Below are 23,351 nucleotides of genomic sequence, written 5' to 3'. Positions count from 1 at the left end.
TCAAACAATAGGCTCGTTCGAGATGAGGCAGAATCGATCGGCGCGCAATGCATGCCGGTTAGATTTGTGTCCGACTTGCTCTGACGTCATGCACACTGGATTGTTGACTATTCGTCTCGTTTAATCTTAAAACATCTTGTGTGGTTGATAATACAAAATCGTATTTATATAATATCAAAACCAGCAATGTATTTCGCAGGCAGACATAAAAAGAACAAAGGATGCAGCTACACATTTCTATATTTACAAATGCATGAATGAATCCAAATGTGATCCGTAAACTACAAGTAGACAAAAGTTCGGAACTAACAGGAAGTCATTTTTTCTGCTACTTCCTGTGCATACTTTGAAAGCAGCTGAAAACTGTCCGACTTGATCGCAGTTTATTGACAACGCCTCCTGCTGCGGCCGCCTGCTCTCGTCTGGATTCCAGGCGAGGCGCAGCTCTAACGAACGAGCCTAATGTGGGATGCAAGGTGAACATGGGTTCAAACCTTAACCGACCACAGTACGCAGGGCTTGTGTAATACAGGGCTGTTGTGTAAAGGGATGCAACATTTTATTACATAATCAAGAATGCAGCTGTGGCACTGGAAGGAGAGAATACTTGTAGGTGTTAGTTGAGCAGCAATTGGAGACTCATACAACAGATTTGGACAGTTTTGTATTTTTTATTACTGAGAAGATTGCTTAAGCTGAAAGGCTCCCTGACGTCTGTGAGCAGGTCAAACTCAATGAATTTCCCAGAAATTCAGGCGTGTCACATTGGAAAGGCAAACCATTCAAATAGATAAACACAGAGGGCTTACATATGGAATGTATATAACATTTCTACTGAAATTGAGAAATTAATAAAATGAAATAAAATAGACAATGCTTTAGCAGACACCTTTTCTGTGTGCAAATGTTAGTAAAGCTGCAGTCTATGAAAGTGCTGGCCAGTGGTTTTAAACATTCACAAGACCCTTTACGTCTAAAGCTCCCTTTTAGCTCATTGCTTTGGAGCTACCTTACCCTACGGGGACCACAGATACTGGGTGTCTACAATCGGTAAGCTAAAAACGGGACCCTTTGTGAATCAGCAATTGTCTTTTGCTTCAACCTGAACAACGCTCCAGGCTCTGGGCTAGATCCCCTGCGTCCGCCACATCTATGTCACCACTCCCCTCTCCATCAGACTGTCAGCTACTCCCGCCTGGCCGATAAAATCACAGAGCTGGAAGGAAGAATATCCACACTGTACAAGATCCAGGATGCCAAGCAACTCATGGACGGCATCATCTTTGGTCCAGTACAAACCGCACACAAGCAGCGACCGTGTTCCTGATGCCGCCTCCCCTCCTCCGGTCACAGTCCCTGAGGAGTCCTGGCATACGGCTCGAGGCTAAGCCTAATGCCCTGGTCAGCTCCGCTCCATCCCACCACAAACCTTGGTCCCTGGTCCGTGCTCACAGCAGCTCGGGAGTGAGGTATCCCTCTCCTACCACTCACCTGTGGCAGGCAAATATTTATTTATATAGAAGTGTGTGTATAGTTGCATCCTTTGTTCTTTTTATGTCTGCCTGTGAAATGCATTACTAGTTTTATGTGTGTTAAATATGTCTATGTGTATAAATATGATTTTCTATTATCAACCACACAATACATGTTTTTAGATTAAACCTGAGACTAATAATCAACAATCGAGCGTTAAGTATGACAACTACACAAAAAATAAGAATATTCTATAACACGTGTTTGCTGTCAAATCTAAGTGCCAATCAGCTCTGATGTGGCGACAGCCAGGCGTTTCCCATCATTCAATCCAATTCAGTTTATTTTATATAGTCCAAAATCACAAATACAAATTTGCCTCGGAGGGCTTTACAATCTGTACACATAACATCCCTGTCCCGGGACCTCACATCGGATCAGAAAAAACTCCCCCAAATACAGATCGTAAAAACCATTTCACAGGGAAAAAAGGGAAGAAACCTGAGGGAGAGCAACAGAGGAGGATCCCTCTCCCCGGGTGGACAGAAGCAATAGATGTCATGTGACCAGAATGAATAATGTAACGTAGTTACAGCACATTCAATGAATATGACAGAAATTATTCATATAATAAAGTAGGCATGGTCCACGATCCAGATAACCACGATCCATGTCAGCAGAAGGAGGGAGAGGAGGGGCATCAGCAGGGCCATCGCAGGAGGCAGGACTGGCTCCAGACACAGCCACGATCCATGGCAGCAGGCAGGACCGGTTCCAGACAGCCACGATCCATGGATACTTGAGGCAAGGAAGCACAGAGGCTCCTCGAAAAAAGTAGAGTAATGTGCCTTTGAATAGACAATAATTTATCCAGAAAGAGAGGAAGAAGAGGAGAAGAGGAGCTTGACGTATCCTAAAATGTCCCCCAGCAGTCTAGGCCTATAGCAGCATATCTAGGGGCTGAACCAGGGCAAACCTGAGCCAGCCCTAACTATAAGCCTGAGTCAGCCCTATCTATAAGCGCTATCACAGAAGAAAATGGCTTAAGTCTACTCTTAAATGAGGTGACCGTGCCTGTCCCCCGGACTGAAAGTGGAAGGTGGTTCCACAGAAGAGGAGCTTGATAACTGAAAGCTTTGGCCCCCAACCTACTTTTTAAGATTCTGGGAACCACAAGTAATCCTGCATTCAGTGAGCGCAGCGCTCGAGTGGGGTAATATGGCACTATAAGCTCCTAAAGATATGATGGTGCATCACTAGTTAAGGCTTTGTAGGTAAGGAGAAGGATTTTAAATATGATTCTCGATCTTACAGGAAGCCAGTGGAGAGCAGCTAGTACAGGAGTAATGTGATCTCTCTTCCGCATCCTCGTTAGTAGCATTTTGACCGGAGCAGCCTGATAATAAGGAGTTACAGTAATCCAGTCTTGAAGAAACAAATGTGTGGATCAACGTTTCTGCATCACTTTGAGACAGGATGTGCCAGATTTTGTTAATGGTCCGTAGGTGAAAAAAGGCAGTCCTTGAGATTTGTTTCACATCGGAGCCAAAGGACAGGTCCTAGTCAAAAATAACTCTGAGATTCTTTACGGTGGCGGTGGATGCCAGAGCGATGCCATCCAGAGAAACCATATCATCAGATAATTGATTTCTGAGGTGTTCTGGGCCGAGTAAAATAACTTCAGTCTTGTCCGAGTTCAGCAGCAGGAAGTTGCAGGTCATCCAGGTTTTTATGTCTTTAAGACACGCTTGAAGTTTAGCGACCTGGTGAATTTCATCTGCTTGATCGACAGATATAGTTGAGTATCATCGGCATAGCAGTGAAAGTTTATGGAGTGTTTTCTGATAATATTGCCGAAAGGAAGCATATATATGGTGAATAAAATTGGTCCAAGCACAGAACCTTGTGAAACTCCATGATGAACGGCGTTGGTCATCGAGGCTTCATCGTTTACAAATACAAATACAAAATACAATACTGGTAAATAGGACTTGAACCAGCTTAGTGCTGTACCTTTAATACCAATTGACTGGTCTAGTCTCTGTAATAAGATGTCATAGTCAATGGTGTCGAATGCAGCACTAATGCAGGTCTAACAAGACAAGTACAGAGACAAGTCTCCTATCTGATGCAACTAGAAGGCCATGAGTAATTGTCACTAGTGCTGTTTCTGTGTGCTTTCTTAATCCTGACTGAAACTCCTCAAATAAACTATTGTTATGTAAAAAGTCACATAACTGGTTTGTGACTACGTTCTCCAGTATTTTAGAGAGGAAGGGAAGGTTAGAGATAGGTCTGTAGTTAGCCAACACCTCTGGATCGAGAGTGGGCTTCTTAAGAAGAGGTTTAATTACAGCCACTTTTAGAGCCAGATTTTAGAGCCGCCTAGCTCTAAAGTCGGCGGACCTTGCTCTAACGTCAGAGCTTGGTCGCAGATAAAAGGGGAGAGCTTCGCGGGAGGCGTCATTTTCTTGTTCAGCCGAAACCAGCAACGTCGCAATCCGGCACCGAGATGACTGCCATAAACCTCGGTGCAAAACAAACTTTGGTCTTTCTGACGTCTTTGTTATTCCTCCATGTCGCTGCAGACCTACATGGTAAGTAGAACACAGCTTTGTTTGCACAGTAACGATACAACGACCAGCATGCATTTCTTTTAGATGGAGGTCTGACTGCACTTTAAATCTGAATAACAAAGGCCTGCTCAAGTTATATAATATCCTGCCTTCTTTGAATGTATTTCTCTTCGGACTGAATCTGTTGTTACTTGATGCTTCCTGCTGGCATTTCGTTGCGACTCAGTCGAAGTGATCTTTGGTCATGTTTGCGATAATGACTGTCCAAAGGTGAAACACTTCACCCAAAGAGCAAACTGGGTTGAGGGGTTAAGTGAGGCAAATAATTTATTTTGCTGACCTACTTTCGGGATCGGATTGGGAATGACGTTGGGTGAATAAACAAATACTACACAATGCCGGAAAACTGCCCGTGATACACCATTTTCAAATCCATCAATTCCTTCTTCTTCATCATTTCTATTGTGGTAATTTTTCTACTCAGCAGGTGAATTGAAGAGGTCGGATTAACACTATTATCTACGATATGAATACCATAGCCTATTGTCCTTGATCTCCAACAATCAAGCATAAATATGATAAAAATTCATAAGTCTGAGCAGGATTCACAAAAAATTACTCCTCGATTGCTCCCGAGTTTTTTTAAAATTGCATTGTTCGGTGCCTTCCCATCAAGCCACAGACTAACTGCACATCTTTAGAAAGATTACGACCTAAAGCATCTGCAACAATAACAACGATAAACACAAAGCATTGACACGTTAGAAAGCATATTCTGTAAAAAAAAACTTGTTTTTCGGTTCAGAAATTGAAAAGTGCCCTACTTTGACCTGATCCTTGGTCCCACCATGACATGCTGCATAGCAACATGACCCCCTTCGTCCGCGTGTTCCGCCTGATGCACTGTCATAAGAGGCTGAGGACCAATGAGATCGCAGGATCTAACAACGCCCAAAAAAAGAATGGTCAGAAAATAGTCAGAAAATAGTCAGAAAATTATCTGGATTTATTTGACTCCTACAGGCCCATACGGTTACAGGGTTGTGTCTTTGACTGAAATCCACCATTGTAAGGGATACTTTTTGTAGTTTTAGTAAAACTTTAAAATCAATGAGTCATGTTAAGGAGCTTACGGAAATATTAAAACTTAACGATTTTTTTAATTTAAAACCACACGCCTCTTCTCACAAGGGTTACGGTACTTTAGCAATTTAAATTAATTAAATCGACCGTGTGGATGAGGAGATGGCAGTTTTAGTTTTGAAAAAACACACTTTCACATTTTTGGAAAATTTGAAAAAAGGAGCTTTGCGTTTATACGGTTTTAAGGACACAAGGTAATACACCATAACAATTCAGTAACTTCAGCCTTTTTTAACAGACTCAACAGCTTTAATGCACAAACATGAAATAAAAAAGTCCAACTACTGAGAAATTGTTCAAAAAAAGACTCAAACGGTGTAACTTTAGCTGTGACAACCAACTCTGCACTATGGAAATAATTCAGTTTCTTAAGGAGCAAACTCCACAAACTCAAAATAAATTAAACAAAAAGTGCAATTAAAAAAAGATTCAACTATACAAAATGAACTTTTCTTCTAATTACCTTATCTGTAGGTAAATACTGAAACATGAATCAGCACTCACTTCAAACTGACATAGACCTGAGTCTGGAGGAATTCATAATGGGAGATAACTGGATGTTTGCTCCTGAAAAGAGTCTCAAAGTTTGGAGTTATGCTGCGTTCACACCATTGGCGTTGCAAGTAGATTACATAGAGTCAGTGCAGACGTATGGATGCAAGTAATGCATATTCCCTCTTGGCGGCGTGAATGACGCGAATGGTGCGACCTGAAAAAGTTTGCCTCATTCACGGATAATATTATTAATCCAGACACAAGAGCGTTTGATGTTCCGACATTTGTGCAACTTCCACAACATGTACAAAGAAATAGTGGTTACTTCTTCCATGGTGGATGGCGGATATTAACTGTTTTCATGGCGATAAGCCCCTCTTCCTCTCCGGCGCAGATGAAGCGAATGATCACAAATAGACCAGCTAGTAAACTCACGGCAGGAAAGCGTGGTGTGAACGCAGAATTAAGGAGTGGAAATAAACGGCACTTCAAAATAAAAATCCCCTTCAAAATAAAAGCACAGGATTCTTTTCTTACAATTCTTTTTCCGCCCGGGCATTGCTCCACCAGTTGAGAATCACTGATCTAAATGAATGCCCAGCACGCTACACACTTATTTTGAGATCAAAAGTTTACATATTTATATGTAAATATATATGGATTTATATTTGTTACTTGGACATATTTTCCTGAAACTGATCAACTACTTTAGATTACGATCTTGAGTCTTTTCTAATATCCCGACAGCTCCTTGGTATAGTTTACTGTGAGAAACTCCTTGGTGTAATCCTGTTGTGGTTGATGAGAGACGTTACTTGGCAGAGAGAGAAAGCCAGCGCAGCAGCCTCCCCAAGGTCCTAGTGCCCTAAGGATAAGTATGATGATAGGCTATTGGATTGTAATTTTAAGGGGAGAAAACATACAAACCAGAACACACGCACATATGTAGCATGTTAGAGTTATAAATAATTTGTCCATGTGAGAAACAATTGTTTAATTTAATGACATCACCAAAATAATAATAATATTTGTTATTTATATTTTTATTCATATTTGGGGCTATTTAAAAAACATCTGGTGCTTTAGGTCTCAGTTGAGAATCACTGATCTAAACGAATGCCCAGCATGCTCCACACTTATTTTGGGATCAAATGTTTACATATTAAAAATGTCGTCTTGTTTTTATATTGTCCACTTCCTGAAACTGATCAACTGCTTTAGATTACAATCTGGAGTCTTTTCTAATATCCCGACAGCTCCAGAAGTGCACACAGAGCTTGGGACCCTTCGAGGTCAGTATGTGAGTGTAAAGGGGAAGGAGACCGGGGTCCATGCCTACCTGGGTGTCCCATTTGCCAGGCCACCCATAGGCCCTGCTCTGAGACTGGCTGCACCCCAACCTGTAGAGGGATGGGAGGGAGTGAGAGATGCCACCCAGCAGCCACCCATGTAAGGCCTTCGTGTGCTTCTGTTGTTGCTTAACACACTTGGAGAAATCCCCTCCAGTTCTCGCTGTAAAAACATGTCTTTTTCAGGTGTGTTCAAATTAAAGAGGTATCCATAGATCTGCTTGATAAATTTGGCATGTTGGGTGATCTCCCAGAGATTTCAGAGGACTGCCTTTACCTCAACATTTACACTCCTGCAAAGAAAGCTGTCGGTGCCAAGCTCCCAGTAAGTTGCTGCCGGTTTGAAATGATGCTTTGGATAACTTTTGACAGTGTTCATGGTGAAGTTGACATGATCGCTTTTAGAAGAATCCATAATGGCAATATGAGTAACGATTCCCATATTTAGAACCACACTGCAAAGATACTGATGCCCTGTTTGGTTTCTTACCATCAATGTTTTAGTTAGATTAAAGTCTTTGTTTGATTGAGATTTTTACCAGCTTGGGGAGAAAAAAGAAGAAAGAAAAAATGTGCTTTATGGTCTGTGGAAAAGATGAAGGTCTTTTATTGCCTCACCAGGTTATGGTCTGGATCCATGGTGGAGGTTTTGCCGTGGGGGCAGCTTCAATGTATGACGGCTCCGCCCTGGCTGTGTACCAGGACGTGGTTGTGGTTGTGATCCAGTACCGCTTGGGACTTCTGGGCTTTCTCAGGTAAAAAGCCTTTAAATGACTCAGCACAAGCAGACTGGACATGCTGGACATTCTATTATCCTGGTTTTGATCTGATCTGTGAACACATGTGAACAATAATTCTAAACTGAGTCCCTCTTACCAGCGGGTGTAGACTATGATTGTATTCTCTATCCAGCACTGGAGATGAACACGTGTCGGGCAACTTTGGAATGTTGGACCAGGTACAAGCTCTGAGGTGGATCCAGCAGCACATTCATACCTTTGGAGGAAACCCAGATTTAGTCACCATCTTTGGGGAGTCTGCTGGTGGAATCAGTGTATCCCTCCTGGTAAGGATCAATCTGCATATAAAGCACTTTAATGTTGCAACTATTACACAGTTATGTCACAGCACAGTCTCTACTGTCCACAGAAACTTTATTTATTTTTCTGTTGCTTAAATCAACAGCTTCTCTCGCCATTGTCTGATGGCCTGTTTCACCATGGCATTGCTGAGAGTGGCACTGCTGCATTGGACTTACTCATCGCAAATGATCCGCTCGCAGTGACGCAGGTCAGTGTTTATTTTGGTGAGTAAATATTATCCTTTGCAAAATCAAAATAATTGGGTTTAATCCACACATCTCCCTCAGATGGTTGCAAATATGTCTGGCTGTAGCATCGAAAGCACAAAGAAGATCGTGGATTGCATGAGAAACGTCGATCTTAACACAATTCTGGCTGTTGGGAAGGTGAGATATCCTATGCAAGACCGATATAGACTGATAAATATGTTTATTTGAATTACATGTTCATCTCAACTTCTTCTTTTGTAAATTGTCTTCTAAAGGATCAAACATTGAGATTTACTCCACAAGTTGACGGTGTCTTCTTGACTAAACGTGTGGATGAGCTGTACCGTACACATGAACTACTCACTATACCGTTTATGACCGGCGTCAATAATGATGAAGGGGGCTGGTTACTTCCTACCGTAAGTCTGAGCGTTACTGAAATCTGTGACTGACGAGCTCACAGATTTCCAGATGAGCCCATGGAAACATGATTTTGTCTGAAATATTGTTTGTCTTCCCTTTTTAGTTCTTTGCGCCTCCAAACTGGACGGAGGGAATGGATCGGGAGGACATTACAAACATGCTGTACATGTTCTACCCTGATGTAAGGCAAACGGTGCTCGACATTACAATATTGCTTTGCTGCATTGTGCTCAAACTCAGACAGATGTGTTGGTCCTTTTCTCCAGCCCAAAGATGAGATCTTCAGGGATTTGGTTGCATATGAATATATTGGAAGTGGTGAAGATCGTGTGAAAAATAGAGATGGGTTCACTCAGATTATTGGAGATATGTTGTTCACCATTCCAGCCATTAGGACGGCTAATGCTCACAGAGGTATTTTATTTACTCAAGATAATAACTTACTGTCACACACGTTCACTAACAATATATGTGATTTATATATATTTATATATATCTATCATACTCCTCTACTACTAGATGCAGGTGCCCCGGTGTACCTGTATGAGTACCAGTATCCTCCAGAATACCTGCAGACAAGAAGGCCAAGCTTTGTTGGCAGCGACCATGAAGATGAAATCTTTACTGTATTCGGATTCTGCTTCACAACTACTCATGTCAAATTAAGCGGTAAGTCAATACAAAAATGTCTTCATCAACCAGAGATCTGGTTTCCTGAGTGCAAAGTGTTTTACCAGATTATCATTCATTTAGAGGCATGCCATGAAGAGGAGGAACAGCTGAGCAGAACCATGATGAGCTACTGGGGGAACTTTGCTCGTACAGGGTAGGAATTCACCCTAATGACAGTTTTTATGAATGTTTTTTGCATTATCTTTTGATGCTTTTAATGACTTTGTGTAACACTTTGAATTGCCTTTTGTTGAAATGTGCTATACAAATAAACTTGCCTTGCCTCATTACAAGTTCATATTCAAATGGAGATGAGACTTGTTTTAACTTGTGTGCATGTAGGTCTCCTAATGGTGACGGTCTGGTCCACTGGCCCAAGTATGGAGCAGAAGAAGACTACTTGTCAATTGATGTAAAGGAGCAGGTAACTGGTCAGCACCTGAAGAAGGACAAGATTGTCTTCGTGACTCAAACTCTCCCAGAGAAAATCCGACAACATAAAGAGAAGAAGGAGCGCAACGAGCTGTAGAACTGCCACTTCTCCTTTCTCCTCCATTATTTTATTTTTTTAATTGATTCCATCTTCAACCACGAACATTAGAAAATGTTTAATACATTTGTTAAACTAATGTGATTGATTTTCCAATTGCATCTGAACTTTCAAAAAAGCTGCGTGTGAAGTGGCATTTTGACTTATTTGGTAAATACTGTGTATATTGAACATCAGTTTCTATGTAGATAGCCACAGGGAAAAGTTCTTTAAAATCTAAAAGCCCAAGAGGAAATATGTAGCAGAAGGACACCTCAAGTTATGAGATATCCTTAGTGTTTGGCCACATATTTAATATCTAGATTCAAATGTAAAATAAAAAAATGTTGTGAAATGATTTGCCTGTGTGTTGTCTGTGATTCATTATTGCCAAACCATTTCATTCACCATTCATGCAGATGAACACAGAAGACCCACAGTGGCTGTTGGTGTGAAATGGTGGACCCAGGGTTCTTCAGAGGTCAAACAATGTGGGATGCAAGGTGAACATGGGTTCAAACCTTAACCGACAACAGTACACAGGGCGCGTGTAATACAGGGCTGTTGTGTAAAGGGATGCAACATTTTATTACATTATAATCCAAAATGCAGCTGTGGCACTGGAAGGTGAGAATACTTTTAGGTGATGGTCACTGACCTGCTCCACCACCACACTCCATCCCGTCGTCTCCGCTCCTCTGATGCCAATCTACTGTTCATACCACCTTAGAACCAATCACCAGACATGGGGTAGCAGAGCTTCTCCATGGCTGGAACTCTCTCCCCAAACTCATCCGTGACTGTACTGACCTTTCCATATTCAAATCTCACATCAAAACCCACCTTCAGAACTGCTTTTAATGTGTGAGTGTGTGCTCTGTTTTTATTGCTCTTTATTGCTCTTGATTATTTTAAACGTTTGTAAAGTGTCTGAGTACTAGGAAAAGCGCTATATGAATACAATGTATTATTATTATAGTAGAGCAGCAATGGGCTACAACAGATTTGACAGTTTTGTATTACTAAGAGCGCTTAAGCTTAAAAGCTCCTTGACGTCTGTGAGCAGTTCAAAGGGGGGTTACAGATAGAATGTATAAAACATTTCTACTGAAAATGAGGAGAAAGTAATAAAATACAATAGATAATGCTTTAGCAGACACTTTTTTTGTGTGCAAATGTTAGTAAATCTGCAGTCTAATATAAAAGTGCTGGCCAGTGGTTTTAAATGATTCATTGCCCAGAAAGGTGCACTTGGAGTAAGAAAGCTACTGAGCAGCCCCGTCAGGCCGTAAGAAGACACATAGAGACTCATGCCACCCGTTCAGCAAATTATTGTTCATGTCGGAACCAACAACACAGTCCTCCAACAGTCTGAGTTGACCAAGATTGATTTAAAAAATCTTCTACACATCTGAAACAACTGTGGTCTGTACGTTTTTAATCAGTGGTCCAACCCCCACACTCGTCCATGGATTTCAGCGAGTCCTCAGTCTCCACACCTGACTCCAGTCCGCCTGCAGGACCCACAACGTGGGCTTCATTGACCATTTTAATCTGTTTTGGGACCGCTCTTTTAAGAACGATGGTATTTACCTCAACAACCTTGGTAGCCTCCGTCTCACTGACACTTGGCAAAAACACCTGGACTACTCTGCACTAAACCAAACCACCCCCACTGGATATCATTACCTGGACAAACCACACCCTGATGGCTATGGAAGAAGAATCGCCGCTCTTCACCGCCAACACATAAAAGCCAGCCTGACTACCATCCAAAGTCCATGCTCATTTGAACACCTTACATTCAAACTCTCTGGTCCTAAACCCCTGGTCATTTCAATCTTCTACCGCCCCCCAAACCCAACCCTTCCTTCCTCTCCGACCTATCTGAATTCCTGACCCAGCTCTGCTCTCTCACCTTCCATCCTGCTGCTTGGTGACGTCAACAGCCACATCGACACCTCTGACTGTAAAACAACCATAGAATTTTTGGACATGCTTTGATGCTCCAACTTCACTCAGCACATCAACTTACCCACCCACAACTACGGTCACATCCTAGACCTGGTCTGCTCCACAGGAATCACCATCAATCACCTCTCTGGCTCTGACCTCACCATCTCCGACCACCTAGCCATCATCATGAATATGGGCATCCCGATCCCAAAACACAAACAGATGCGCATCATGACCCTCCCTAATTTCAAGTCCACCTGCCTCTCATCCGCGTCTGCCTGACTCACTGAAAAACTCTCCACCCTCCAACCCTCGTTTAGCCCCTCCCCCACAGACCTGGTCAACCTGTCCAATCAACCCAGCTGCCTTCCATCAACTCATCACTCAACAGTATATCTACCCCGTACTCTGCACATCTACAGCTCTCGGATCTGGTTGACATTCCATAGTTTCCCGAGTCCATTCAGACATCTCTACGTCGATTGCGGATGCAGGCGACGAAGGATTTCCGGTCCGGTGTGACACGCGGTGGAGAGCGGCTGTACAGTTGTGGGCGGTTTCGTGAGACACTAAACGATTTTCCTTTGGAGTCGGCGGTTGGCATAAACTGGTTTGTGACTGGGTTAGGGTGGCAAATCAGGAAATGGATGGGGATGATGATGGGGATACGGATGGTTGGACTCCAGTCTCTAGTGGGAAAGGAGGACAAAAGAAGGGAGCGAACAGGCAAAGGGAGGGCAGTATGAAGGGCAGTCAACATCTGAAGAGAAGTTTGGAGGGTAACAGTGCTGATGAAGGAAATAGAGTGGTGTGCAAGAAGATGGTGAGGGGGGAATTTAACATAATCCTTAACTTCAGAAAGGAAGACGAGCATGTCGGTCTTAGCCCGATAGCCCTGTCTAGGGAAGTGAAAAAGAAGATCAGAGGTGGAAATGGCTAAAGTCCTGAGGGATGGAAACTTGTTGATAATATGTAAAACGGAAGAACAGAAAAACAAATCTATGCTAGTAGAAAGCATATGTAAGAAAATGATAAGTGAGAAAAGATCGATGGGTGAGACTCGAGTGCCACGTGGGGTGATAACAGGTATTCCTGTTGATGAGGATCTCGAAAAACTCAAACTGAGTATGTATGGGTGAGCAAAATGAAAAGATTGTTAAGAACAGTTAATGGAGAAAGGGTTGACAGCTTATCTGTTATTGAGTCATAGGGCTCCGTTTTTCCAGAGAGCGTAAAGGTAGGATGCATGAGTTTCCAGGTGAGGCCCTACATCCCTCCCCCACTTCGCTGCTACAAATGCCAGAGGTATGGGCATATAGCAAGTGTGGAGAGGTTCAGAGTGGAGGACTGTAAGGATAATGTGCCGGATAAATGTTGTAATTGTGGGGGACAGCAAAAGGGTGACCTACTACTCCTCTGAATCTGTACTCTCACTCATGGTTTCAACACCCAGAATGCAACACTACTGATCACGATCTGTATTCACTCATGGTTTGGAAGTTGCTTGCAGGTTTTCAGAGTTTTTTTTTTTTTTTTTTTGGATATTCTGCCTGGATTTAAATCCAGAACACCGGCACTTCAGCGGAGTTGAAACGTACATTTAAGTTTTCATCGGGGTAATGTTTATTTCATGTGTCCATCCAGGGAAATTTGTGGAGCCAAATGTTGTATAAAAGAACATATGATGTGATTTATTTGTATTTGTCCAAAATAATGTTAAGTGTATGGGTATATTTCCAATTATAATACGGGTAGATAGAATCCAGCATTCTGATTGGTTGAGAGTGAGTCACGAGGTGTAGTTTATTCAGCCATAAAGTACTGTACAGCCTGTTTACATTTAGAGCGTTCCATATCAGTGCGCACTTAAAACAACAGGTAGATTTAAATTGCGCGACCGTGGTTGTCATTTCAAGCTTGACAGTTACCAAACATGTTTGTGTAAACTTTGATATTGTAACGTTCGCAGAAACGACTCGCATATGTTGGTTTCCTTAACTTGCAGGTGTATTGCTTGAGTGTTCACAGTATTGCAACGGGGCTCTTCGCTAACAGTAACGTTAGCTCAAACGGAACAGCTAACAAGCTCACTTAGCATCCCCCACACTAGCATAACGAACGACAACACAACGTCACTTCCTCCCTAAAATGAGATGGGGAATGAAAAGGGTTTGACCACAAAATCATGATCATTTCTAGTGAGAGATAATTACGTCGGTAATTTCCCGACGCGAGGCAAGTTCTCTAAACATCATGGAGGAGAAAAATGACAGAGAAAAGACGGACAGAAGCAGCGAGAGCACTTCTTTACATCGGTGGCTGCATGCGTCCTCCACCCTGCTTTCAACCGGCCTGGTCAGTACAGGCAGTCAGTTTTATAGTCCCGTATGTGCGTCCCGGGACTATTTTCTCTGTCGCTGAAATGCGATACACAACGTTTGGTGGCTACAACTATTTTGTGCTGAAAGGGAGCTTACTATTTATAAAGTCGCAGGTACCCGTATTATAAAAGCAATAAGGTACGAGAGGCAGTACTGTGTCTACATACAATAATGTACAGTTCAAGGGTTTGCCGGCCCTCCGCTGCGCGTCGGGCCAACTCCCTTGAACAGTACATTATTGCACGACACAGTACTGCCTCTCGTACCTTATTGCTTAAGTAAGCCACTGACTGCTGGATACGTGCGATGCATTGAGTGGGCAACGCGCCGTGTATCGAGTGGGCCGATCTGACAGTAACTCCCGGGCCACTTTTTTTCCCCCAGTCCGCCCCTGAGCTGAAGAATACGTTTCTCACAACAACCTTTAGCAAAGACAGTACACATGTAGTGTATTTGTGAAAAACAAATACATTATAAAATGGCTATAACTTTGTGATTGTTTAGGCCCTGACTGGCTATCACTGCTCAACAGTATATCTACCCCGTACTCTGCACAACTACAGCTCTCAATTACAGGAGACAACGCCCAGCTGTCCAGTAACACAAGGCAGTTGGGGGGCGGAAAGTCTTCTTTCTCTTGACGTGACCCTTAGCTGCCGTATAAAGCCACCGGAGTCACGTGTCATCTTGTGACAAAGTGCAGCACCTTGGTCGCAGATACAAGGGAAGAGCTTCGTGGGAGCAGTGTTGCCAACTTGGAGACTTTCTCGATATATCTGGCGACTTTCCAAACCCTCTTGGAGACTTTTTTTGTGAAAAGCGACTAGCGACAAATCTAGAGACTTTTTTGTGTGTTATTGGAGACTTCTTGGAGACTGACGAGAAAGCGCTGCACGTATCGTTCTGCAGTTACTGCCCTCAGCGAGCAGCAGGTGCTGCCGTGAGCCCCGCCCCCTCCGCCGTCCCAAAGCAGCCTCACATGACTTTTTTAATGACTTGTCAACAGATGCCTTTATTAATGGTCTTCGTTGTTTTATTGCTGTAAGAGGAGCTGTACGTCTATTGAGATATGATCAAGGAAGTAACTTCATTGGAGCTAAAAACGAACTGAAAGGAGCATTAGAGCAAATGGATGCTAATAGGCTGACAACATTTTTGGCTGAAAAGCAGTGCGACTTCATCCTGAATGCTCCCCATTCAAGCCATGTGGGAGGTGTATGGGAGAGACAAATCAGAACAGTAAGGAATGTTCTTCGTTCCACTCTCTCACTCTCTTCAGGCAGGATGGATGATGCCTCTCTGCGGACATTCTTCTATGAAGCAATGGCTATTGTTAATAGTCGTCCACTCACAGTAGACAATCTAAGTGATCCAAACAGTCCTGAACCACTGACACCCAATCACCTGCTTACCATGAAATCTGGTGCGGCCTTGCCACCTTCTGGCAAATTCATTAGAGAGGACATGTATGCTCGTAAGAAGTGGCGTCATATTCAGTATCTCACAGAGCAATTCTGGAGCTGCTGGAAAAGAGAGTATCTCTCCAATATTGCCACCAGACAACGCTGGCATACCCCAAAAAGGAACCTGAAGGTCGGCGACATCGTCATGGAGAAAGCAGATGATCGACCACGGAATGAGTGGAGATTGTCCAAAGTTGTAGAGACAATGACTGATAGAGATGGACTAGTGAGAAGAGTAAAGATTTGTTTCGGAGATCAGAAATTGGGAAAGGATGGACAGCGTTCTGGCAAGCCATCCGTCGTTAAACGTCCTGTTCAGAAGCTGATTCTACTCCTAGAGACTGTTTAACTGTCCTATCCTTTACTGTATGAAGAGCTACAAAATGTGGACATTTGCCAAAGTTACATTTTGTATTTACTGAGCCTTTATAGTTATGGTCATTTTGAGTTTAGAAATCATTCGTGCTTGTATTCTATTTTATTCTTAAAACCACTCGTGATTTGGTGGGAGTGTAACGGACCTCTGAGAGTTTAAAGTATTGTAATAGTTTGTTCCTTTTTTTTTGTCTTTTATTTTAGTCCGTTTTGTTACTGCAGTTGGTGCATTTCTGTTTGCGCTCTTATTTTGAAGGTAGAAAAAACGTTGTTCGTAAGAAACGGCAGAAAGGAAAAGTTACCATCACAACGGAAAACAGTGGTACAAAGGTTACGTTTGTATTAGTTTTAGCACCTTGCTGATATGGGCACAAGGTTTGTACCTGTTCAAGTTCATTTTTTGAGAAAATATTGTTTTAGATTGTTACGTTTTTTGTCTGTGTCAGAACTTAATCTAATCAACTGCTATTTCAGTTAAAGACTCCAGACCATAATTCAGCCGGGGATGCTACAAATAGCTATTTTTCTTGCTGAGGAGTTGGCAACACTGCGTGGGAGGCGTCATTTCCTCGTTCAGCCGAAACCAGCCATGAACCTCCGTGCAAAACAAACTTTGGTCTTTCTGACGTCTTTGTTATTCCTCCATGTCGCTGCAGACCTACATGGTAAGTAGAACACAGCTTTGTTTGCACAGTAACGATACAACGACCAGCATGCATTTCTTTTAGATGGAGGTCTGACTGCACTTTAAATCTGAATAACAAAGGCCTGCTCAAGTTATATAATATCCTGCCTTCTTTGAATGTATTTCTCTTCGGACTGAATCTGTTGTTACTTGATGCTTCCTGCTGGCATTTCGTTGCGACTCAGTCGAAGTGATCTTTGGTCATGTTTGCGATAATGACTGTCCAAAGGTGAAACACTTCACCCAAAGAGCAAACTGGGTTGAGGGGTTAAGTGAGGCAAATAATTTATTTTGCTGACCAACTTTCGGGATCGGATTGGGAATGACATTGGGTGAATAAACAAATACTACACAATGCCGGAAAACTGCCCGTGATACACCATTTTCAAATCCATCAATTCCTCCTTCTTCATCATTTCTATTGTGGTAATTTTTCTACTCAGCAGGTGAGTTGAAGAGGTCGGATTAACACTATTATCTACGATATGAATACCATAGCCTATTGTCCTTGATCTCCAACAATCAAGCATAAATATGATCAAAATTCATGAGTCTGAGCAGGATTCCCAAAAAATGACTCCTCGATTGCTCCCGAGTTTTTTTTAAATTGTATTGTTCGGTGCCTTCCCATCAAGCCACAGACTAACTGCACATCTTTAGAAAGATTACGACCTAAAGCATCTGCAACAATAACAACGATAAACACAAAGCATTGACATGTTAGAAAGCATATTCTGTAAAAAAACAACAACGTGTTTTTCGGTTCAGAAATTGAAAAGTGCCCTACTTTGACCTGATCCTTGGTCCCACCATGACATGCTGCATAGCAACATGACCCCCTTCGTCCGCATGTTCCGCCTGATGCACTGTCATAAGAGGCTGAGGACCAATGAGATCGCAGGATCTAACAACGTCAAAAAAAAGAATGGTCAGAAAATGATCTAGATTTATTTGACTCCTACAGGCCCATACGGTTACAGGGTTGTGTCTTTGACTGAAATCCACCATTGCAAGGGGTACTTTTTGTAGTTTTAGTAAAACTTTAAAATCAATGAGTCATGTTAAGGAGCTTACGGAAATATTAAAACTTAACGATTTTTTAAATTTAAAACCACACGCCTCTTCTCACAAGGGTTACGGTACTTTAGCAATTTAAATGAATTAAATCGACCGTGTGGATGAGGAGATAGCAGTTTTAGTTTTGAAAAAACACATTTTTGGAAAATTTGAAAAAAGGAGCTTTGCGTTTATACGGTTTTAAGGACACAAGGTAATACAACATAACAATTCAGTAACTTCAGCCTTTTTTAACAGACTCAACAGCTTTAATGCACAAACATGAAATAAAAAAGTCCAACGACTGAGAAATTGTTAAAAAAAAGACTCAAACGGTGTAACTTTAGCTGTGACAACCAACTCTGCACTATGGAAATAATTCAGTTTCTTAAGGAGCAAACTCCACAAACTCAAAATAAATTAAACAAAAAGTGCAATTAAAAAAAGATTCAACTATACAAAATTAACTTTTCTTCTAATTACCTTATCTGTAGGTAAATACTGAAACATGAATCAGCACTCACTTCAAACTGACATAGACCTGAGTCTGGAGGAATTCATAATGGGAGAACTGGATGTTTGCTCCTGAAAAGAGTCTCAAAGTTTGGAGTTATGCTGCGTTCACACCATTGGCGTTGCAAGTAGATTACATAGAGTCAGTGCAGACGTATGGATGCAAGTAATGCATATTCCCTCTTGGCGGCGTGAATGACGCGAATGGTGCGACCTGAAAAAGTTTGCCTCATTCACGGATAATATTATGAATCCAGACACGGGAGCGTTTGATGTTCCGACATTTGTGCAACTTCCACAACATGTACAAAGAAATAGTGGTTACTTCTTCCATGGTGGATGGCGGGTATTAACTGTTTTCATGGCGATAAGCCCCTCTTCCTCTCCGGCGCAGATGAAGCGAATGATCACAAATAGACCAGCTAGTAAACTCACGGCAGGAAAGCGTGGTGTGAACGCAGAATTAAGGAGTGGGAATAAACGACACTTCAAAATAAAAATCCCCTTCAAAATAAAAGCACAGGATTCTTTTCCGCCCAGGCATTGCCCCACCAGTTGAGAATCACTGATCTAAATGAATGCCCAGCACGCTACACACTTATTTTGAGATCAAAAGTTTACATATTTATATGTAAATATATATGGATTTATATTTGTTACTTGGACATATTTTCCTGAAACTGATCAACTGCTTAAGATTACGATCTTGAGTCTTTTCTAATATCCCGACAGCTCCTTGGTATAGTTTACTGTGAGATAAACTCCTTGGTGTAATCCTGTTGTGGTTGATGAGAGACGTTACTTGGCAGAGAGAGAAAGCCAGCGCAGCAGCCTCCCCAAGGTCCTAGTGCCCTAAGGATAAGTATGATGATAGGCTATTGGATTGTAATTTTAAGGGGAGAAAACATACAAACCAGAACACACGCACATATGTAGCATGTTAGAGTTATAAATAATTTGTCCATGTGAGAAACAATAGTTTAATTTAATGACATCACCAAAATAATAATAATATTTGTTATTTATTTTTTTATTCATATTTGGGGCTAATTAAAAAACATCTGGTGCTTTAGGTCTCAGTTGAGAATCACTGATCTAAACGAATGCCCAGCATGCTCCACACTTATTTTGAGATCAAATGTTTACATATTAAAAATGTCGTCTTGTTTTTATATTGTCCACTTCCTGAAACTGATCAACTGCTTTAGATTACAATCTGGAGTCTTTTCTAATATCCCGACAGCTCCAGAAGTGCACACAGAGCTTGGGACCCTTCGAGGTCAGTATGTGAGTGTAAAGGGGAAGGAGACCGGGGTCCATGCCTACCTGGGTGTCCCATTTGCCAGGCCACCCATAGGCCCTGCTCTGAGACTGGCTGCACCCCAGCCTGTAGAGGGATGGGAAGGAGTGAGAGATGCCACCCAGCAGCCACCCATGTAAGGCCTTCGTGTGCTTCTGTTGTTGCTTAACACACTTGGAGAAATCCCCTCCAGTTCTCGCTGTAAAAACATGTCTTTTTCAGGTGTGTTCAAATTAAAGAGGTATCCATAGATCTGCTTGATAAATTTGGCATGTTGGGTGATCTCCCAGAGATTTCAGAGGACTGCCTTTACCTCAACATTTACACTCCTGCAAAGAAAGCTGTCGGTGCCAAGCTCCCAGTAAGTTGCTGCCGGTTTGAAATGATGCTTTGGATAACTTTTGACAGTGTTCATGGTGAAGTTGACATGATCGCTTTTAGAAGAATCCATAATGGCAATATGAGTAACGATTCCCATATTTAGAACCACACTGCAAAGATACTGATGCCCTGTTTGGTTTCTTACCATCAATGTTTTAGTTAGATTAAAGTCTTTGTTTGATTGAGATTTTTACCAGCTTGGGGAGAAAAAAGAAGAAAGAAGAAATGTGCTTTATGGTCTGTGGAAAAGATGAAGGTCTTTTATTGCCTCACCAGGTTATGGTCTGGATCCATGGTGGAGGGTTTGCCATGGGGGCAGCTTCAATGTATGACGGCTCCGCCCTGGCTGCGTACCAGGACGTGGTTGTGGTTGTGATCCAGTACCGCTTGGGACTTCTGGGCTTTCTCAGGTAAAAAGCCTTTAAATGACTCAGCACAAGCAGACTGGACATGCTGGACATTCTATTATCCTGGTTTTGATCTGATCTGTGAACACATGTGAACAATAATTCTAAACTGAGTCCCTCTTACCAGCGGGTGTAGACTATGATTGTATTCTCTATCCAGCACTGGAGATGAACACGTGTCGGGCAACTTTGGAATGTTGGACCAGGTACAAGCTCTGAGGTGGATCCAGCAGCACATTCATACCTTTGGAGGAAACCCAGATTTAGTCACCATCTTTGGGGAGTCTGCTGGTGGAATCAGTGTATCCCTCCTGGTAAGGATCAATCTGCATATAAAGCACTTTAATGTTGCAACTATTACACAGTTATGTCACAGCACAGTCTCTACTGTCCACAGAAACTTCATTTATTTTTCTGTTGCTTTAATCAACAGCTTCTCTCGCCATTGTCTGATGGCCTGTTTCACCATGCCATTGCTGAGAGTGGCACTGCTGCAATGGATGTACTCATCGCAAATGATCCGCTCCCAGTGACGCAGGTCGGTGTTTATTTTGAGTAAATATTATCCTTTGCAAAATCAAAATAATTGGGTTTAATCCACATATCTCCCTCAGATGGTTGCAAATATGTCTGGCTGTAGCATCGAAAGCACAAAGAAGATCGCGGATTGCATGAGAAACGTCGATCTTAACACAATTCTGGCTGTTGGGAAGGTGAGATATCCTATGCGAGACTGATATAGACTGATAAATATGTTTATTTGAATTACACGTTTATCTCGATTTCTTCTTTTGTAAATTGTCTTCTAAAGGATCAAATATGGAGATTTACTCCACAAGTTGACGGTGTCTTCTTGACTAAATGTGTGGATGAGCTGTACCGTACACATGAACTACTCACCATACCGTTCATGACCGGCGTCAATAATGATGAAGGGGGCTGGTTACTTCCTGCCGTAAGTCTGAGCGTTACTGAAATCTGTGACTGACGAGCTCACAGATTTCCAGGTGAGCCCATGGAAACATGATTTTGCCTGAAATATTGTTTGTCTTCCCTTTTTAGTTCTTTGCTCCTCCAAACTGGACGGAGGGAATGGATCGGGAGGACGTTATGAACATGCTGTACATGTTCTACCCTGATGTAAGGCAAACGGTGCTCGGCATTGCAATATTGCTTTGCTGCATTGTGCTCAAACTCAGACAGATGTGTTGGTCCTTTTCTCCAGGCCAAAGATGAGAGCTTCAGGGATTTGTTTGCATATGAATATATTGGAAGTGGTGAAGATCGTATGAAAAATAGAGATGGGTTCACTCAGATTATTGGAGATATGTTGTTCAACATTCCAGCCATTAGGACGGCTAATGCTCACAGAGGTATTTTATTTACTCAAGATAATAACTTACTGTCTCACACGTTCACTAACAATATATGTGATTTATATATATATATCTATCATACTCCTCTACTACTAGATGCAGGTGCCCCGGTGTACCTGTATGAGTACCAGTATCCTCCAGAATACCTGCAGACAAGAAGGCCAAGCTTTGTTGGCAGCGACCATGGTGATGAAATCTTTACTGTATTCGGATTCTGCTTCACAACTACTCATGTCAAATTAAGCGGTAAGTCAATACAAAAATGTCTTCATCAACCAGAGATTTGGTTTCCTGAGTGCAAAGTGTTTTACCAGATTATCATTCATTTAGAGGCATGCCATGAAGAGGAGGAACAGCTGAGCAGAACCATGATGAGCTACTGGGGGAACTTTGCTCGTTCAGGGTAGGAATTCACCCTAATGACAGTTTTTATGAATGTTTTTAAATCTTGTTTTATTTTGCATTATCTTTTGATGCTTTTAATGACTTAATGTGTAACACTTTGAATTGCCTTTTGTTGAAATGTGCTATACAAATAAACTTGCCTTGCCTCATTACAAGTTCATATTCAAATGGAGATGAGACTTGTTTTAACTTGTGTGCATGTAGGTCTCCTAATGGTGACGGTCTGGTCCACTGGCCCAAGTATGGAGCAGAAGAAGACTACTTGTCAATTGATGTAAAGGAGCAGGTAACTGGTCAGCACCTGAAGAAGGACAAGTTTGTCTTCGTGACTCAAACTCTCCCAGAGAAAATCCGACAACATAAAGAGAAGGAGCGTAACGAGCTGTAGAACTGCCACTTCTCCTTTCTCCTCCATTATTTTATTTTTTTAATTGATTCCATCTTCAACCACGAACATTAGAAAATGTTTAATACATTTGTTAAACTAATGTGATTGATTTTCCAATTGCATCTGAACTTTCAAAAAAGCTGCGTGTGAAGTGGCATTTTGACTTATTTGGTAAATACTGTGTATATTGAACATCAGTTTCTATGTAGATAGCCACAGGGAAAAGTTCTTTAAAATCTAAAAGCCCAAGAGGAAATATGTAGCAGAAGGACACCTCAAGTTATGAGATATCCTTAGTGTTTAGCCACATATTTAATATCTAGATTCAAATGTAAAATAAAAAAAATGTTGTGAAATGATTTGCCTGTGTGTTGTCTGTGATTCATTATTGTCAAACCATTTCATTCACCATTCATGCAGATGAACACAGAAGACACACAGTGGCTGTTGGTGTGAAATGGTGGACCCAGGGTTCTTCAGAGGTCAAACAATGTGGGATGCAAGGTGAACATGGGTTCAAACCTTAACCGACAACAGTACACAGGGCGCGTGTAATACAGGGCTGTTGTGTTTTTTTCCACAAAATCAGGCATTTCGAATTGGAAAATAGTAGAAAGCAACATTTCATTCAAATAGCCGCGCACAGAGGGTTTACAGATAATGTATAAAACATTTCTACTGAAAATGAGGAGAAAGTAATCAAATACAATCGAT

The 23,351-nt window shown here is 41.9% G+C and overlaps 2 protein-coding genes across 2 annotated transcripts; both read left to right on the top strand.

The window, feature by feature from the left end:
- Positions 1–3,985: 3,985 nt before the first annotated feature.
- Positions 3,986–9,951, top strand: LOC306741828 (cocaine esterase-like; the record flags this gene model as incomplete). The annotated part of the gene is made up of 13 exons (XM_079224145.1): positions 3,986–4,070; positions 6,944–7,136; positions 7,223–7,361; positions 7,658–7,791; positions 7,949–8,102; positions 8,222–8,326; positions 8,406–8,504; positions 8,603–8,746; positions 8,854–8,931; positions 9,017–9,164; positions 9,270–9,419; positions 9,504–9,576; positions 9,765–9,951. 13 exons carry the CDS (start codon positions 3,986–3,988, stop codon positions 9,949–9,951), a joined length of 1,689 nt encoding a protein of 562 aa, XP_079080271.1.
- A 6,752-nt stretch (positions 9,952–16,703) lies between these two features.
- On the top strand, positions 16,704–22,877 carry LOC306741470 (cocaine esterase-like). The gene is made up of 13 exons (XM_079223761.1): positions 16,704–16,791; positions 19,624–19,816; positions 19,903–20,041; positions 20,338–20,471; positions 20,629–20,782; positions 20,902–21,006; positions 21,083–21,181; positions 21,280–21,423; positions 21,531–21,608; positions 21,694–21,841; positions 21,941–22,090; positions 22,175–22,247; positions 22,454–22,877. Exons 1-13 carry the CDS (start codon positions 16,716–16,718, stop codon positions 22,635–22,637), a joined length of 1,677 nt encoding a protein of 558 aa, XP_079079887.1. The 5' UTR covers positions 16,704–16,715; the 3' UTR covers positions 22,638–22,877.
- The last annotated feature ends 474 nt before the right edge of the window (positions 22,878–23,351 follow it).

This window comes from Taurulus bubalis, assembly GCF_910589615.1.
Source record: "Taurulus bubalis genome assembly, chromosome: 9".
NCBI classification, from domain to species: Eukaryota; Metazoa; Chordata; class Actinopteri; order Perciformes; family Cottidae; genus Taurulus; species Taurulus bubalis.
Note: the sequence above shows the minus strand (reverse complement) of the source record. Positions and strands in the feature narration are given on the sequence as shown.

Coding starts and splice junctions, on each gene's coding strand:
- LOC306741470 (XM_079223761.1), top strand. CDS start 16,716: ATGAACCTCCGTGCAAAACAAACTTTGGTCTTTCTGACGTCTTTGTTA. Junction 19,817..19,902: donor GCCACCCAGCAGCCACCCAT/GTAAGGCCTTCG, acceptor TGTCTTTTTCAG/GTGTGTTCAAATTAAAGAGG. Junction 22,091..22,174: donor TACTCATGTCAAATTAAGCG/GTAAGTCAATAC, acceptor TCATTCATTTAG/AGGCATGCCATGAAGAGGAG.